At 41.9% G+C, this 18,833-nt stretch overlaps 1 protein-coding gene across 1 annotated transcript in view; it reads left to right on the forward strand.

Moving 5' to 3' along the window:
* Nucleotides 1-18,833, forward strand: part of SLC50A1 (solute carrier family 50 member 1) — a 71,696-nt gene that overhangs the window by 19,461 nt on the left and 33,402 nt on the right. The window contains exons 2-3 of the mRNA XM_069218415.1: nucleotides 11,989-12,066; nucleotides 16,909-17,032. Of these exons, the coding sequence (XP_069074516.1) occupies nucleotides 11,989-12,066; nucleotides 16,909-17,032 (202 nt within the window). The remainder of the gene's footprint in view (nucleotides 1-11,988; nucleotides 12,067-16,908; nucleotides 17,033-18,833) is intronic.

An 18,833-nucleotide genomic window follows, 5' to 3' on the forward strand; every position in this document is an offset into this window, starting at 1 on the left:
TGACATTACAATCAACTGTTAATTTTATGCTTTTTTGTAAATTGTATTCCTCCCTTCGGGCGCAGTTCCTCTGCCCTATTTCAAAGAACAAGCACCTTACGAGTTATAAAGATGGCCTTATTTATTTGCAATCTCTGTTTACTCCACAAATGTTTTTCCATTGTGAATCTGATTAGGGCAGCAATCAGAATACGGAAATCATATGGCACTTAATGGATTCTAGAGAGTTTTGTTTTAACATATGATACATTGTTAGAATATATTTTGTATTATTATTTTTTATATTGTATGTACTTTTATGGTCAATATGTGGACAGAATAAAGATTTTATGATGATTATGAATTCCTAATGTAATTACGTGATTTAGATGCTAGTTGCATATCTGATAAATCAGATTGCTTTCAAATCCTAAGGTTAATGATTTTGCAAACGTTTTAGAAAATTTTCAGGAGCTGGAATCCCTAATCCTTCACTACAGAATCGAAACTCTTGAGTAAGCTAGAAAGAAAGTAATGGAGTGTTTCATTAGATGCAGAACACAAGACACTTGTTAATGGCAAACAATGAGATTTCCTGTGCTGCTCATGCTCTACTCCTTCCTCCTGTTCCTCAACATAATTCGCCATAATGCAAAAAGATCTCCCACTTATGAACCGCCTTTCTTTTTTTTTCTTTTTGGTATTACCCTCCCACACCGTACCTCTTTAGGTCTGGTGTTAGCCAAGATTTTCTGATTTTATTATATGTAGAATTCACTGAGTTATAGTTTGGGGCCTTCAACCAGCCATGTTCATTCATTAATTTGACACAAGTGAATTAATTTCATACAGTCACACAAAATAGTTCACTTCTAGTATCAAGCACTGTTAGGGCAATATGTGCTCAGTTTGATCAAAATATTTGTGCTTTTAGCCACAGTTTATTTTCCTTTTTAGGTCAAGCGTAAGAGTACGGCCTCTTATATATTTTTAGGGTACTTCTGTGGACTTAAAGACACTTTATTTTTTCGTTTCAGTGTCATATAAAAATCCTTGCTTGCTAGTGGTCAGTCACGCCTCTTTGTCCCTCCTTTTTCTCTTTGGGAGCAGGGACTACTATTGTATAATTACGATTTGTAATGCTTATCTGTCCTGTGGGGGGACTTTTTTTTTTTTTAGTTTCCTGCTCGGCAAAGCTTCACTTTTCTTGTTCTCAGCTAACGTAATCATGTCAACAAACTGGTGACTAAGTGCACAGCCTCTCAGATGTTGGTTTAACAATAGCATTGTTTATAATACCATCTAAAATAATGTATATATCCACCTATCTGGCCTTACTGGCTTAATATATCTTACGTCAACGGTCCTCTTAAGTAAGAGGAATTGGTTGCTTTGCCCGTAACATTCTAGCTTCTTCTGTAAAGGTGAGGGGCTCGCTTTAGGTCCTTCTTTCATTTCTCTATACACTGCACACATGCATTCATTTAATATTCATATCTGAAAGCCTGTGAAGTACACAGCAGTCTTGCACATGAACTATCCGTCTGTTTGTCTGGCTCACCATACCGGTGACGTCACTCAACGGCACAGTCACCAAGCAGCGGATCGCAGGTTTCAGTACCTCCACCCGGGTCCAAGTTTCAACTTAACGGTACAATCGCATCCAACTCACTTGCTCCACATCGCACGTGGTGTCATCGTATGGGTAGGGCTTTAAAGCAATGAGGCGGAGTCATGCAATGTAGCATGCTCTTCTTCAGCGTTTTGCTCCTAACTCGTTTCAGTCCCATAGAAAGAGGACGTAGATGTTACTGGAATTGCCAGTGCTGTACGATCATTCATTTAAGATTGAATTCGGTGTTACAGAAGGGGAAGAGGATTAATATTGGAGGCTGTGATTAAGGTGAATGATGCCGTCAGTTTCATTGTCCTAGTGGGTGAGACAAAATGCTTTTTGGCAGACCACGTTGTCATAGCGTCATGTTCTACTCCTGTTCAAAGACTTCATGGACTCATTGGGCTTGGCCGAAAAAAAGTGTTGCTCTAGAAGGAGGACAGTTTGTTTTCCACTCAATAACGCGTAAATATTTTAGATGTATGGCATGAACAAGCTGCAAATATAATGTTAAAATCTTGGTTTGTCTCTATGTTGTTAATTCTTGACCATTTCCGTTTTACATGCTTTCTTGTCGTTCGTAGCAGCGGACTCTGATCGGGCGTGCACAAACGGATCCCCTATACGAGATATGCAGGACTTCACCAACACGTCATGTAATCCTGGACACGCCCACTCTTGTCATCCGTTCATTGTTTTTTCTAGTGTCTCTTGTGTTGTGTGAAGGTCCCCAGGATCATTTAACCATCACCCACTCCAATGAGCCATAGTTTACCACCCTTTCTTTGTGCCAAACCTCCAAGTACCAAAGCCCTCTTTCGATGCTTTGGATGCTACCGGAAACTGCATTGGTGGACCCTTATTTAGAGAAAAAAGTGTTTGTTCAACTTAATAATCTAACCTATTTTCTCAAGACAGTCTTGAGAGTCAAAACACACAACCTGTTCTCTTCTAATTCAAAGCAAATTTTTACAGAGACTGCCAGAGCTTGTTTTAGCCCAGATGTGCACATCGAGGATACCTACACATGGATTGTTAACTTCCCACTTTAAAATGATGTAAGCTCTCATATGTACGAGCTATGCCAGTGTAGATGACTTTAGTCATATGCAGGGCCACTCGAATTATGTGGCAGAGAGGACCAAATTATGCGTCAGGGTTGACCAATTTATGTGCCAAGAAAAATCCAGTTATACATTTACAACACCAATAGCTCTAACTCAAGCAAATGTGAGACCTGTTGCATTGCATAAGCCTGCTAGATTGACAAGGGTCCAGTAACTTCCCTACAAAAAGGTTTGGAAATAAAACAAGACAAACCCTAACAAACACTCACAACACAAGAATGCTGGCAGCAAATAACAGACCTATTGGTATTGCCAGTGCTTGTTTTTTCCCTGGTAGAGCAGCCAACAGGCATAAGAAGTGGCTTGTGAGTATATTAAGAAGGTGTCATCCAGAATGACTCAATAAAGGCCTATTTTATAATTATATATTGGATAAGTAATGAGCATTCACTCAAATGAGCAACCTCACGTTTTGCACACAGTTTAGTAAATTATCAACCTCAAAACACAATAATTCATCATGCCTTTGTTTACACAGAGTGAATACCAGCCATGCATTCTCACATGGATCATTAGTTATAATCCACTCCTGAATTAGTCAGTGTCTTTGAATTTCTTATAGAATGTAAAAAACTAAGCATTTGCCAGGCCAATAGATTTCTACTGTAAGTCAGGCCTGCGTTGTGATGTATACCCATTGCACTACACATATATGGAAGAACACAGCTACCATGTTTTTTAGATTGTTGCTTCAGAATGGCAAACGCCATCTTGGAGAAGTAAATAAAAAAGTTAAGTGCATGCAAAAATAAATACTTTGAAAGGATTGACCCAACAGCAATTTACAGTTGCCCGGGCTATATTTAAATATATATATTTTTTTTAAATTAAAGTGAAGGAGGGGTGTTTGAGTAATAGAAAATAGGAGGGAAGATATGGAGGGCAACCAATGTGGGGCAGGTAAGCAGAGGAGAAACTTGAGGCTGAGAGGAGGAAACACTGTAAAAAGGCAAAAAACAGGAGTGGAAGGAAGCAATGGCCAAGATGGGGAGAGAAAGGAAGCAACACAGTGCACACAGTTAGACCAGTGGCGTAACAAAGGCCCCTGTGTTGCAGGTGCCCGAGCTCCAGGGGGCCCCCTCAGCACAGTGCCCTGACCTGTGAGCTTCTGAGTGAGTTTGGAGTGGGGGACCCTCCATGTACTTTGAAGGAGGTCCCTCGGGCTTCGTTACGCCACTGAGTTGGGCGAATCTTTGTGGGGAAGTAGCACATGAGGGAGAGAGCAAGGAAATTCATACACTGCATGAAGGTGCTGAAATAGTAAGAAGAAGGTATTATGCTGAATGTGAACAGTGTAACAAAACAAGTAATCAAATTAAAGGTACGGTAGAGATGCTAAGATCCTGGTATGGGTCACACAAGTGGAGTGGCAAAAGCAAGCTCATGGGATTGTGAATAAACCCAACTAATGATAAGGAATGTGTTGTCCAAAAGCTCACAGTAAATATTGGTACTGTCCACAACAGGTCTGATCTGTAATAGACAGATAAAAGTTGTCTCTAAGGAACACCTAAAAATAGGCGCCTGTTGAAATCTGGCGGTGATATTTAATACAGACGGACTTAAACCACCTTTTCTTCCCTTTAATTACTGTCGGGCATTAGACTAGACTGTGTCTGATAGAATTCATTTGTCTGTGAAGTAGTTCGGAGAGCACAAGAGTTATTAATAGGTTGACATGGCATCTTCCCCCTCCTCAAAGAAAACAGACTACAAACTACTTATGTTGCAGAACTTCTATGCCAGGACCGGAGGCGAGGATTATGCATACATTTCTTCACTTTTATTCCAACAGCAGATTCAAAGAAAAAATGTAATAAAGTCCCAAAAAAATAAAAAGACTACAAGTCCCATGAGTCCATAGTATAGAGCGTGCAATAGTCCAATCACAGTACACAACGTATAAATATGTATGACGTCCCTTCCTGTTCCTCTTTCTTCACTGCTCGTCAGTTAAGTACTTCTTCATTATCGCTTCACTTAACTGTCGCTATTACTTTTTTACCTTTTTCCCTTTATTATACATTTCAGACGCGCAGTAGGCTTCTGGCCCGAGTGCTCGTTACTTTTGCTGGCATTTCGCAGCTTGGCAGAGGCACGCGCTCACTGCCAAGCTGTCAGGCGCGTCAGCTGTTTTCCTGAGGCGGCTCTCATGGAGTGCCTCAGCTGACGACGACGCGCGTTTCAGGGCAAACGCTGACAGGAAATTCTTTGAATTCCTGTCAGGCGTCTGTATTCCCTGAACCAACCCTCGTTTTTACACGGCTGCTCTGCAGTCTTATGGATTTAGCCCCATTTAGTGGCAATTTTTATATATATTCATTATATATATTTATTAATTGTTTTTTGAGCACCAGCGAGGGGGCTGCCCTTTTTACAATTTGGGGTGCATATATATATATATGCAAAAAATAAAGGAGAACTCTGTGAAGTTCCCAATTTTAGGTGGAGAGCTGCTCTAGTAGGGAGCACCCTGCAACACCAGCGACACTCTATATTTGCTCACCTCAAATGTCTGCTTATCTAGCAAAATTTTTAAGCATAGGATTGACATAGTGTCATCCTCGCCGAACTGTAAAATGACAAAAGCCATTTACCACTCCAGGCACAGTATTACAGCTTTGGACTGGTCAAATACCGTCCAAGCCAACCTGGAATGAGTAAAGCAACCCCTGACACGTGTTTCGCTCTCATTAGAGCTCTTCAGAGGGGTATAGCTTTGTTCTCCTTTGTTTTTTGCATAATTTATGTGTCACTCTAATCCTGAAAGGGCCTTGGTTTGATATATATATATATATATATATATATACACATTTGAAAAAATATATTTATCTTTTTTTTCTCCTAATTTAAAAAAAAAAAAAAAGATAATTTTTTTCTTTAATACTCTTCTTGAGTTTGGTGTTCTCACCCTTATAATGGACCAATCTGCTGGTCATGAAAGCGCTCCTTTTCAGGATGCACAACAAGAATGGCCTCCCCAGCGTCTTCCCCCAGAGGTGAGTCAAGCACTCTCTTTCGCTATTACAAATGCGCTTGCACCTCTTAGGGAACAGGTTGATAAGCATTCCAGGTTTTTTTTCTGACACAGCTCAACCCAACCCGGGCCCTAGGGGGGTTAGTTCAGTGGGTAAAAGGGCCTCGATGCGTGATGCGGGGCACCTGGAAGGTTTTGATAAACTTACCGAAACCTTCCATAAGAGTGCGTGCATGCTTAAAAATAATTTAACCTTCCGGGAGGAAGATAATTCCGGAGAAACCAGCGACTCTGTTGCGAAAAATCGAAACCCTTTATTTGGGTTTACCCTTGGAGGGGAGGGTGATTCCAATGCTTATTTATCCTCAGATGAGCATCAGGAACTGGGTAGGCCTTGGCGTCCTAAACCTGTTTCCCCAGATTCCCCTGAAGAGGATTCAGATATGTTTAACCCTTCAGATATTTACCATCCCAGGACTTCTGAATGGGTCCCTGACACTAAGGTGGCCGATTATGTGGCAGATAAAATTTGTCAGCCATTAGAAAAAGAGGTTAGAGCTAAATTTAGGGCAGAATGTCCTAGACCCTCTTTACCCGGCAAGGCAGCTGTCACTACCAATATCGACCCTAAGCTATGCACCTTTTTTAGTAAATATATGAAGGACCCTAAGAAGGGTATAGACAGATCTTGGAGAAACTGCCAAGACAAACTCCTAGATGTAGTGGGTCCTCTTACGCAGATTAGCCAGCTGGCGGAGCAAGCTAAACATTCCGGTACCCCACTCTCTGTAGAGATTATTTCTGGTTGGGCTCAGAGAGTGATTTGTCTCCTAGGTAACGCCAACTGTGCTCTTGCGGCAGAACGCAGGAGATCCCTGCTTATTAAAATTGATCCTAAGCTGGGCGAGTTAGCCACTTCAGAGGCAGGAGCTATTGCCTAGGGAAACCTCTTTGGGAAACCTTTTGTCAAGGAACTAGGCAAAATTGTAGCAACCTTTTCGGCTCTAGACAAAGCTCAAAGTTCTATCAAAAAGATTTTCCCTACTAAGGTTTTTGCTGGAGCCGGACGAGCAAGGGGTCGCTCCTCCAGCCGCCTTTACCACCAAGGCCCCTCTAGAGGATACCTAAAGAGGAACAACGGCTGGAATGATGGTCGCCAAGGAACATTCTACCCCTCTCGAGGTCCTGGCAAAGCCAAAGGCAATCGCATCAGAAGAAGAGCTAACACACCGGGAGGAGTTTCTGGTAAGCATTATCCCTTTTTTCCCTCTAGAACTGGGGGGACGGCTTTGCAGATTTGCTCAAAATTGGAGCACGATTACAAGGGGATCCTTGGATCCTTCAAACAGTCCGGGGTTTTCACAGAGGTCTACGGTACTCCAATTCAGCACTCGCGGCCCAGACCTTTGGTTTTCCCATCTCACGAGATGAACCTCATAGCTCTGGAGGTACAAGATCTCCTACACAAAAAAGCCATTTGCAGATCAACCCTTCATCCAAAAGGGTTTTTAAGCAACATTTTTTTAGTGGAAAAAAAAGAAAAGGGTTTTCGTCCTGTAATAAACTTGAGAGATTTCAACGAGTGGCTAGTTTATCAGCACTTCAAAATGGAAGGCATTCATCTATTGAGGGACATTCTACTTCCAAACGATTGGATGATCAGACTGGATCTCAAGGATGCTTACCTTTCAGTCCCCATTTTTTCCCCTCATCGGAGATTTCTTCAATTCTCATAGAAAGATCAGATATACGAGTTCCAAACTCTCCCTTTCAGCCTATCGTCAGCCCCATGGTGTTTTACCAAACTTATGAGACCTGTTGTAGAATTTCTTCGTACCAGGGGAATAAGGATGATAATTTACCTGGACGATATTCTTATGATGGATCAATCCCTAACCCAGCTCAAATCCAATCTGAGCATGACTATTGCTCACCTCCACAATCTGGGATTTGTGATCAACGAATCCAAATCTGAGTTAATTCCAACTCAGAAAATAGTATTTCTTGGTTTCCTTATAGATTCTGTCGCAGCATCTCTCAGCCTTCCATTATCCAAACTTTCGAAGATTCTGAAAGAACTCAACAAGGTCCTCAGAAGGGACAGAATTTCACTTTGTCAATTGGCCAGGATTGTGGGACTTCTATCCTCTTCAATCCAAGCCATCTTTCCAGGTCCTCTTCACTATCGTGCATTGCAGAGATTAAAAGCATCTCATCTCAGAAGAGGTCTCACTTATTCAGAAATGATTTCTAAATCTCCAGAGGCCAGAACGGAACTTCAATGGTGGATAGACCAAGGAAAGCCTGGAATGGCACGGCGATTTTCGGCACAGCCCCGGACATGACTATAGAATCAGATGCCAGTCATCTGGGATGGGGAGCCAGATGTGGGACAGTCTCCATGGGTGGCAGAGGGTCACAGGAGAAACTCTCTCTCCATATCAATTGTCTCGAACTCCTGGCAGGATCTTCTGCAATCAAGTCCCTCACAAATGACAAAGTGTGCTGTTCCATTCTTCTGAGGATGGACAACATTTCCGCTATCCAATATATAAATCGCCTGGGGGGCACTCGTTCGAGGGCCCTCTCAGAAATAGCGAAGGATTTCTGTCATTATTGCCTTCAAAAACAGATCTCGGTAGTGGCAGAGTATCTTCCAGGGACCAAGAACATAGTGGCAGATTGGAACTCCAGGAACGTCACGGACAGCACCGATTGGAAATTAAATCCACAGGTTTTTCAAGCCCTGATGGACAGGTGGGGTCCTTGCGATCTAGATCTTTTCGCATCCCGTCTCAATCACCAACTAACGAGATATGTCAGCTGGAGACCGGATCTGGGAGCAATAGCGATAGATGCTTTTCTCCAAGATTGGTCAAAGAGCCTTCCCTATGCCTTTCCCCCCTTCATAATGATTCCCACAGTAGCAGCTCAGGTAAGACGTCAAATGACATCCTTAATTCTAGTGACTCCGATTTGGAAATCTCAGGCTTGGTTTCCAACTCTCATGGAACTGTCTTGGGATTTTCCAATACGCTTACCGCCATTCCCTTCAATCCTTCTCGATCACCAAGGATCTCCTCACCCGTTGGTTCTCCAAGGCCATCTTCTCCTCATGGCATGGAGGATTTCCGGGGACGCTCGAAAAACAGACTCCTTTCTAAAGAAGCTAATAACTTCATCCAACAGGCCTGGTCCTCTAGTACCATCAAAACATACAGACTGGCATGGAACAGATGGAATTGTTGGTGTATGGCAAAACATATTGATCCCTTGGGGGCACAACTTACGTATATCCTAAACTTAGCAGAACTCGCCCACTCTGGCCTCGCATATTGTACCATTAACACCTTTAGGTCAGGCATTTCAGCAGGTCATGTTGCCATTAACAACAAACCAGTAGGTGAACATCCATGGGTTTGTAAACTTATGAAGGGCATTGGTCTTTCTAAACCCCCTGAACCCAGATATTCGGGTTTATGGGATGGGAATGTTATTTTAAATTTCATCTCCCATTGGCATGACAACCATCTTCTATCTCGTAAACAAATTTCGGCTAAGTTAGTGATCCTTCTCTGTCTTATTTCTTGTAAAAGAGTATCCGATGTTAGAGCCCTAGATCTCTCAGCTAGAACCTTTACCCCACAGGGTGTAACTTTCACTATATCTAGAAGAACCAAAACCAATATCAGAGTGGTTTCTTATCCCGCTTTTCCCGATCATCAAAAATTATGTGTAGTAAATTGTATCAAAGCATATGAGGACATGACTTTAGATGTCAGACCCGCAGGTGAGAATCAACTTCTTATTGCCTTGCAAAAACCCTTTAAAGCAGTTTCCTCTCCTACCATTGCTAGATGGGTTAGATGGATCATGGCAGAGGCAGGTATTGACATACATAGATTCGGAGATCATTCCACCAGAGGAGCAATGGCTTCTAGAGCCATTCAGGTAGGTGGTAGACTTGAAGATATTATGAATGCAGCGGATTGGTCTTCCGAATCCACCTCCAAAATGTTCTACTTTAAATCTATTCTAGAACCTGCATCTCTAGTTGTGAGTAAGCTTTAAACGTGCATAATCCTCGCCTCCGGTCCTGACATACAATGAAAAATTTCCTAGCTAACGAGAAGGAAAGTTTCAATTCTATTAAGGACACGGAGGCGAGGATTATCCCACCCAGGCTTTTTATCTTCGTAGCCTTTCCCTCGTGGGTACTGTCGCTTTGTTTTACTACAAGTAAGTAACTGTTATTGCAATGCTATTCATGATTTAAATTTTTAAATAATTGCTCACAATTAAATCTGTGCATGTTTTTCTCTTATGAATACTTTATCTTGCCTACAGCATTGTGTTTTTTTCTCTGACGACACTTATCAATGTGACAAGGAATCGGATAACGTGTTTATAATTATTTTTACTTACACAGGCAATACTCAAGGAATGGACTAATCTACTTTCATCTTTAACTTCCTCCAGTGAAAAAGAGGAACAGGAAGGGACGTCATACATATTTATATGTTGTGCTGTACTGTGATTGGACTATTGCACGCTCTACACTATGGACTCATGGGACTTGTAGTCTTTATACGTTTTTTGGACTTTATAACGTTTTTTCTTTGAATCTGCTGTTGGAATAAAAGTTATGAAAGTTATGCATAATCCTCGCCTCTGTGTCCTTAATAGAATAGAAACTTTCCTTCTCTTTAGCTAGGAAATTTTATATTGTGCAGTGATGTGCAGCAAACTTGCAAAAAATGTAACCTTGCTGCTGGATCTTCATGCACAGACCGAGTGCTCTGGCACCATTACACTTGGGACAGACCCTCAGGATATAGGAATTTTCCTACTTCCAAAATGATTAGAGCTTTAAAACTGAAAAAGTTCCTGCATAAGTTTGTTAATGTCTTGTTTGACATATTCTGATCTAATAAGTGACACAGTTCATGAAGCACCTACCACCCCGGAGGGGTCTCTTGGTACTGGTCTTGAGAGCTGCTTAGCCAAACGAATGAGCCTTTAAGTTTCTCTTAAAGCTCAAAAGCATGCATGGGCGACTGACTGTAGGGGCAGGGAGCTTCCTGACGGGAGCATGCTTAAGAACTAATCAAAACTGATTTTAGTGTATTGGTTGAGCTTCTTCAGCCAGCGTATTGCTGTGATTACATAGATTTTGGAAGGCAATATCAGCACTAGTTACTATCGGTTACTTTACACATATTTATCTACCCAGCAGCGGGCATGTCGGCCTAACTTGATGACGGTGAAGTGCTTTGGTTCAGCTTAAAACCTTACGACATCAGATAACAAGGACAGTCACCCACTAATTATTGAAGTTTACAGATTCTCCTAATATAGGAACACATTAATTATAATACTTATTCACAACTTTACATTAATCTTAAACTTGTTTGAAAAGTCACTCCCAAGTATGTTATGAGCTGTGATGTTATAGCTACTGCATATTGCTCTCTATATAAATGCTAATAACATAGTATATGCTTATGTCCTAGCGGGATGGTTTTATAGTTCAAATCCCCCAGATAGTTCCATCAAATGGCTGCAGAGAACATTTTATTGTATACTTTAGACTTGTATGTTAGAACTGTGACCATTCTAACACTCTGGAGCCATCCAGGATTGTGTATCTATTTAACCAGCTTACATGTTAACAGTTCTGTTAATCATACTGACTATTGTACAGTGCTCTAAAATCTGGTCCAGTCCATGGTCTTCAAGAATCATAAATATGAAAATAGATCTCTACGTCCATTGTAAAGAGTGCCTGGGTCTCTGTCGTAGTATTTGTCACCCTCCCGCCATCACCCGTGAAGTATGGTAAATCTGTGGGAGGGGAGGGATTAACAGTCTTACAGTATGTAGTCTAAAAGTACCCTCAAATGTAAAGAGTTGCAGGTTGAATATGGAGTACTGTATATGATGTGGCTGGTAATTACTCATTTGTACTGGGAGTTTATCCAGGAACTTTGTATGTATGACATACCCTAAATCGGTTATTGTGGATTATGTGATTATTCGAGCCGGTGATTCTTGTTACTGGCCCCATCTGGATTGAAAAATAAATTATAATGAGGCTCTATAACTGTATGTCAGCTGCAACAAAATGCTGATATCACAACAAATGACCTCAAGTGTATGAGTATCTTGCATGTTGCGACCACAGGACCCGCTATCCCGATGGGTGCCTACAGGCTCCAGTTCATTACTCGGTTTTATGGTCCTAAGATATTTAAGGTGTCTCAATGCATTTTGTTTTTGCTTTCCTCAAGGTCGGACCTCCACAAGATGTTTTCTACCAGGAGTGTGGACAACATTCAGTTCCTGCCCTTCCTCACCACAGATCTGAAGTAGGTACAAACCACAATGCAAATGTACGAATCATTTGGTGCACGAGGGGTTTAATGACCAGGAGCCTTCCTGCATGAGTTAATCAAGGGTTGTGTTGGTAAAGATGATTTATAGAACCCTTATTTATGTTAACTCCCTTTTCTCTTCCCTGCCTTTCTGCTCACTCATTGACACTGATCTGTCAGACATTAACGTGTTTCTACCTCCTGAGACATTTTAAAGCATCAGCAAAGTGGGCTCTGGCTGGGGGCTCCCTACCTTTCAAGTAGCCCCTTCACCTAAGCTGTTGGGACAATCATAGACTGTCTTAGAGTTTTAAAATAACCTGTTTGTGTACTTACTTTTTTTAAGACGGTTTACCAAGGTCATGAATGAGGCTAAAATGGATAATAAATTAGAGTTGTTCTGAGCAGGGGGCCCCAAATGATATTTGGCCCAGCCCATTTAGTTTGCCTTGTTAAGGTGCCTTAGTGTTCTTTTCGAATTCTCCTCTACGCTCTCTCTTTCCACTCTCCGCTCGTAACGCCACTTAGTAACTCTTTTCTGATTGTCACTTTGAAGTCATGTTTGGAACCTAAAAAAAAGTATCCTGAGGCTTGAAAGTCATGCTTGCCAAGATCTGCCAGTGTTTTGAGTGTACCACCCTTATAGGCTGTCTCTCCACTTTCTTGTGTGCAAGTTATTCTCTAGGTCTCATTTGAGGTAGTTGAAGAAAAAGCAGAGAGTAACAATTTCAAGCGTAGTGGACACTTTACAAGCAAAACAGTTCAAAAATGTTTTATTGGCTTTCAAAGTTGATGTGCTGTACATGGAATACAGTACAAAAATAGAAGCAGTAATATTTAGCCGAGGTGCATTTATAAATACAGAACATGTGCGCTCATTGGCTGCGCTGGCAAGAAAGTGGGTGATGTATAGAACCCCCTTCTTCCCCTGTTCATCGGTTTTGCATGACAGGCTACCGCTGGCATGCGCTTTTGCACCTTTAGCCCTGGAATTGTCAGCCATGAAGTCAGCTGTAAGATAAGAAAACAAACAGGATCTCAAGGTTGTTGTACCTTTCTGATGTTTACACTCCTTCCCCCTACTGTAACCCTCGGCAGCAAATAGAAGACCTATGATGGGCTAAGAAGAGAGAAAGATGCACGCCTGTCACATAATCGGGTCATATGTGTGCTGAGAGGACTGTAGGCAGGTGCCGGGGCCACAACCACCCTCACTCCTTTGCCAGTGAGATATTTTATCATACATATTGCATACATTAATTTGGAGACACAAAATAATTGGGCTCAGGAGACAACAAAGACACTATCTGTTTGGTTTGGATTTGATAATGACCTACATTTTGGCATATTTGCACATTAGCATAACAGGCTAAATAATGTTGTGACTTGAATTGTTGCTATGCATTCTCTCCTTAGTTACCAGTTCACTGCTGCTCAACCAGTGAGTGTGTGAGGTCACGGAATATTGACGAGTGGCTGGTTGGTGTGACTGGTCAGTTGGTGAGAGTGGACTTAGCAGCAAGGATGCTGCACCTGGTGGGGAGTTACCTGTTGCCTGTAACTAAGCTGAATAAACCTACATCTTATAACCTACAAAGGATGCATCTTCAATTACAACAAATCACTTCTAAAGTAAATGTGCCAACACCACATGTGGTGAATGCCAAATATTTGGCTTTCAAAGTTTTCACCCCCAGTGTTCCCCTACTTCCTGTTTTGAATGGCTTGAAGTTTATCTCAGCGCAGGCCATCCCCCATACCTTTCTTGTGTTGCCAACGTCACAACCCCTGTAGGTTAACACTGTTTGCACTTCTACAGTTTACCCTGACAATTGACCTGCCCGCACTCTCCACAACAATCCGGGCAAGTTGGTGGAATCAAAGAATTTGCTGTTATCTCCACAACTCAAGGTCCCAGTACCGACCCTAAACATCTCAGTCACTACTAATCTTTTATTATTAGGCTGTCTACACATACATAGAATATTCTGCTTTTAGAGTCCTTGACTCACTCACAATTTGACCTAGTTTCTGTATTTTACCCCAACCACATTTGATGGGGAAAGTGGTATTTTTTCTGCATTTTGACATCTCTCACACTTACGCTAACTGTTGTGGAAGCACAAAGGGCGAACAGGACAGTGGCAAAACACATATGTCTAAAAAACACTATGGGTGAGAATTGTGGATGGTGAAATTCTCGTGTGTCCTCTGTTGGTGACCAGTGTGTCTCAAGCTTAGAACAATTTGGTGTGATCAACCACGACTGGGCTCCCATATAATACATTCCTTACACAATGCACATATCACCTGAAACACATGGGCCTTTCGTTTTTGCAGTATATTTATTTATTAGTACCACGTTGGGTTTAAAACAATTGGAACACCAAGGTCCAACTTTCATGCCGCTTTCCAGTGGTATGCTAGGAGCCACGCCTCCTTTTTTCCCACCATGATGAGGCCCGTCAGTAGCTCTATGGCCCACTACATCCCAAGATGCTGCTGTAGATGAGGGGAGAAGGAGATGAGAGTAATTATGAAATACTCTGATGGTTGTTTAAACACTATTAGACTAGAGGAATTTTGCTGTAGGTGTCCCCAGCTTAAGAAGGGTGTGGGTGCTGAATCTATCCATCCATCACCTAGATGGGAACCGCACTTGAGGAGCCACCAAGGAAGTATGCTGTCGACCAAGGCTGGAAGCGGGCATGATGTCAGCCAGCTTCACCGCTTGCAGGACAACCACACTCGACAAGGCCTGCTGCTCAGGGTTGGGTATGGAACCCGCACAACCCATTTTATACCCTGTGGCTCTTACTGGGGCGGTGACATGCGATTACATCATTGCATCTATTTCTTCCAGGAAAGGGAGGCTTGGGTGGGTGCTGACACTCTATCTAACAAGAGCACCCCGACTTGATTTCTGCACCCTTGGGGTAACATCCACGTTCTGGGCATGGCTGGACTAACAAAAGGAAAGGTCTGACTTGGCTTACGTCTGTTGAAAGTAGGACATTTCTTAGTTTATTTTCAATGTGTTTAATGCTTACTACTGATAGTCTACTCCTCAGCACTTCTAGCTTTTGTAGCCAAAAGCCTTCGCCCCTAGCAGGTTTGGCTCGCAACCTCCCCTACGAAGAACCGGGCCTCACCAATCAGAGACCACCCCTCAGCTCTACTCAATTTCCCCTCTGCCCAGGGCCCTCTGAGTTAGTAGGCGTACATGCCTATCTAAGCAGCAAAGGCTATCTCAGAAAGAGCATATATTAGTAGCAAAAAAACGACAGAGTGATGTGCTAGAGCTTAGCACATTGCTTTCTCATTTTAGGAATAAAACTGAATTTGAAATAGCTCTAAACTACCCATTAAAATAAAAACTTCGATTTTTGCATTTTTTTTTATGTGAATTAAAATATTCGATAATTTTTGTATTTGTCCTATGTATACTTTTTGTGCATTTTTTGTATTGTTTTGAGGTTCAAATTGTAGATATTGCTTTGTTACGGGCTCCTTGCTTCAAGTGGTGAGTAACTTCACCTAGGGGAGTGAAACCATTAGACAGCCCAAGTGTCATGTCCCAGGTACAGTAATTATTAGACAGAGTAAAATCCGACACCAACGTGTTAGTAGATTAGGAGTTATGATAATTGATGCTCATTGCAATTATTCCCTGAAAAATGCAATAAGATAATTAGTGGCGAAATATAATCAGAGTCACTGGAATTATGCGATTCTGCTGCCTCTGTGTTTTTTGCAGAATTGAGGATTTCTACTTTATCCATCATCTGCTGCATATCGGCAAATTTTAACAAAAATGTTTCTACCGCAAACGGATCAAAAGTTACTAAAAAAGCTTGAGACGTGTTGCTGAGCAATAGAAGGCTTTTTGTGAAAGCTTTTCAGTAGCTTATTGCTATATTTGAGTGTTAAAATGGTAGGAATGAGGTGAACCGTTTCCCAAGACAGTGTTAAAATGGATAAAAATTCAAGATAATGAGGTAATACTGTTACAAATTTGCCGCATTGCGTCGCATAATTGCCTTTTATTGCCCCATAACTGCGTCCTTTCTTGCCGCATAATTCCGTGGCCCCGACTATAAATGATATGTAGCTTTCACCATACCTCCACAGAAGACATTGTTTTCCTCGTTTATACTGAAAATGGTGCATATTTTGGTTCTAAATGTCTCAAATTTCCGATCTTTTTATCCCCCATTAAGTTACGGTAGGTTTGACCTACCGAATGTTAATGGTGGCGTGGGCTTTATTGAACCCAGTAATTACAGTGTGCTATACACATTACAAAGCTACAATTGGGAACCCGGGATCTTAGTTTAAATTTACAGGGCTATGTATAATGCGGCCCTCAAAGAATCTTCCTTGAGGAGGAGGCCGGATGTCAGTTTTGTGGGACTTCCGACATCACCAGCACTCGCACACATCTGGGTCACATTAGGTAAAAAGTGTTGCAAAACTTTGAGCTTTTAGCATGAAATGTCTTATCCCGCCAAAAGAAAAACAAGCCGTAATGTCTCAGTGGGCATCAGTTTTCGTGCTGCTCGAATTGACACCGGATATATTCGCCTTCTCGCCAGATGTTGGTGCTCCGCGTGCCCCCCACGGTGGGACTCGCAAGTTGTAAAAAGTGTATTAGTGGGCCCACAAAATATTTTACAGGGCGAGAAGTCGTGGAGTGGACCACAGATAGAGGGGTTTATAGTGTTCGTGAACCCGTGAAAGGAAAAGGGACTAACCTTTTAATAGGGAGGGTTGTAACAGGAGATGGGGTGGACGGCTCGTTTTACCTTCTTCAGACTTCCTTTTGTTTTTCCACAGTAACATAGGCTGGTTCTACTACGGGTACCTGAAGGACGACTGGACGCTGATGAGCGTGAACTGCATCGGTATATCCCTCCAGACGCTCTACATCCTGGTCTACCTCCGGTTCACCCCGGAAAAGGTACAGGTCTGCTTCCTGTTTAACCTCTGAGTCTGGCTAACCTAAAAATCTGACCTGGATGGTGGTTTCGTGGGTCAGTGGACGCCGCTGATGTGAAATTGTTTTTAATGCAGACCCCAAATTTCAGTTTTTTTTACATTGGCATGCTTGTTGCACGTCATTGACATTGGCATGCCTTTTGCACATCATTGACATTGGCATGCCTGTTGCACATCATTGACATTGGTATGCTTGTTGCACATCATTGACATTGACATGCTTGTTTCACATCAATGACATTGGCATGCTTGTTGCACATCATTGACATTGACATGCTTTTTGCACATCATTGACATGCCTGTTGCACATCATTGACGTTGGCATGCCTGTTGCACATCATTGACATTGGCATGCCTGTTGCACACCAATGACATTGGCATGCTTGTTGCATTAGAGATTTTTTCATTAGAAATCCGTTATTCACTACTCCAGTTGCTACATTCAGTCTTTAGAGGGATCACAGGTAACTGAACAAATCCTGACCAGCCAGACAAGGTCTGTGCCAGGTTCTGACGAGGCAAAGCTCTGTGACACTGTTGAACTAAGACACAAAAAAATAACAATAAATGAAAGAAAAATATTTAAGCCCAAGATAAACATAATGCAACATTGCAGTGTTCTGCAGATAACGAGAAGAGACAGCCGACATGTGTTTCGCCCCATATGGTGCATCCACCTAGGGCTTCCTCAAGGCTGCAAGTAATAAAATATGGTAGATCAGAAAGAAAGGGGTTGTCAGGATTCGTAAGATAAAAATAGTGGGAAAAAGCCATGCAAAGGTACAACCCATTTGTACACGATTATAGATATGCTAAAGAAGAAAAGAAGGGAAAGAGATGATGGGTAGTGAGCTCGAGTAAATGATAGTCCCATAGCCAGATCCGTAGGTTGTGAAAAATAAGATACGTTATAAAAATATTATTCAAATTTATCAAACGGAAGAGTGTTGAAAATGAAAAAGTTTAATTCAAGGTGAGCATCCTTGAATTAAACTTTTTTATTTTATTACTTGCAGCCTTGAGGAAGCCCTAGGTGGATGCACCATATGGGGTGAAACACATGTCGGCTGTCTCTTCTTGTTATCTGCAGAACAATTTCTATGCTTAGAATTAATAAACACACTTGAATCAAATATGAGAATCTGATGGATTACTGCCTGCTTGCAATCTGTTATTCCATTACAACTTTAAAAATGATCTAAGTGGGTTCTCAACTTTTGTGTTTTCTGAGGATTATTTTGGGGAAAACTGGTCCAAACCCCCACTTGATTACCCACTGTTTAAATCCACAAACCTGGGCAATTGCTGAGGAAGGGAGAATTGGACCTTGGTTACTTGTGCTCAGATCAACATTATAGTAAGGTTCACATCTTACACACACGAAACCATAGAAATTTGGTTGTTATAGTTGTACTTATAGTTACACTTATGTTAAGAAATTATAACTTGTGGCCCAAAGTTACTTAATCAAAAAAGAACAGATGATGGACAGAATGCTTAATGCAAACACTCACCCTCATCGATAGATCTGGGTTTAATCCATCGTTCTTTTGCTCACCACGCCACCCAAGTTTGGACCCAGCCATATACAAATCAGTCTTGACCCTGTTCCCCATGGAAACAGTCCAGCCCGAACTGCCAAGCCATGTCCTCCCTGGACCGGAAACAAGCATCCTAGGACCGGTTTCAGGCTATCACCCTTCATCAGCTAGGCTAGCTTGAATCCAGTGGTGCAGTGAGCATGGGACCCACGCGTAGTGGGC

This window comes from Pleurodeles waltl, chromosome 12 (assembly GCF_031143425.1).
Source record: "Pleurodeles waltl isolate 20211129_DDA chromosome 12, aPleWal1.hap1.20221129, whole genome shotgun sequence".
Lineage (NCBI taxonomy): Eukaryota > Metazoa > Chordata > Amphibia > Caudata > Salamandridae > Pleurodeles > Pleurodeles waltl.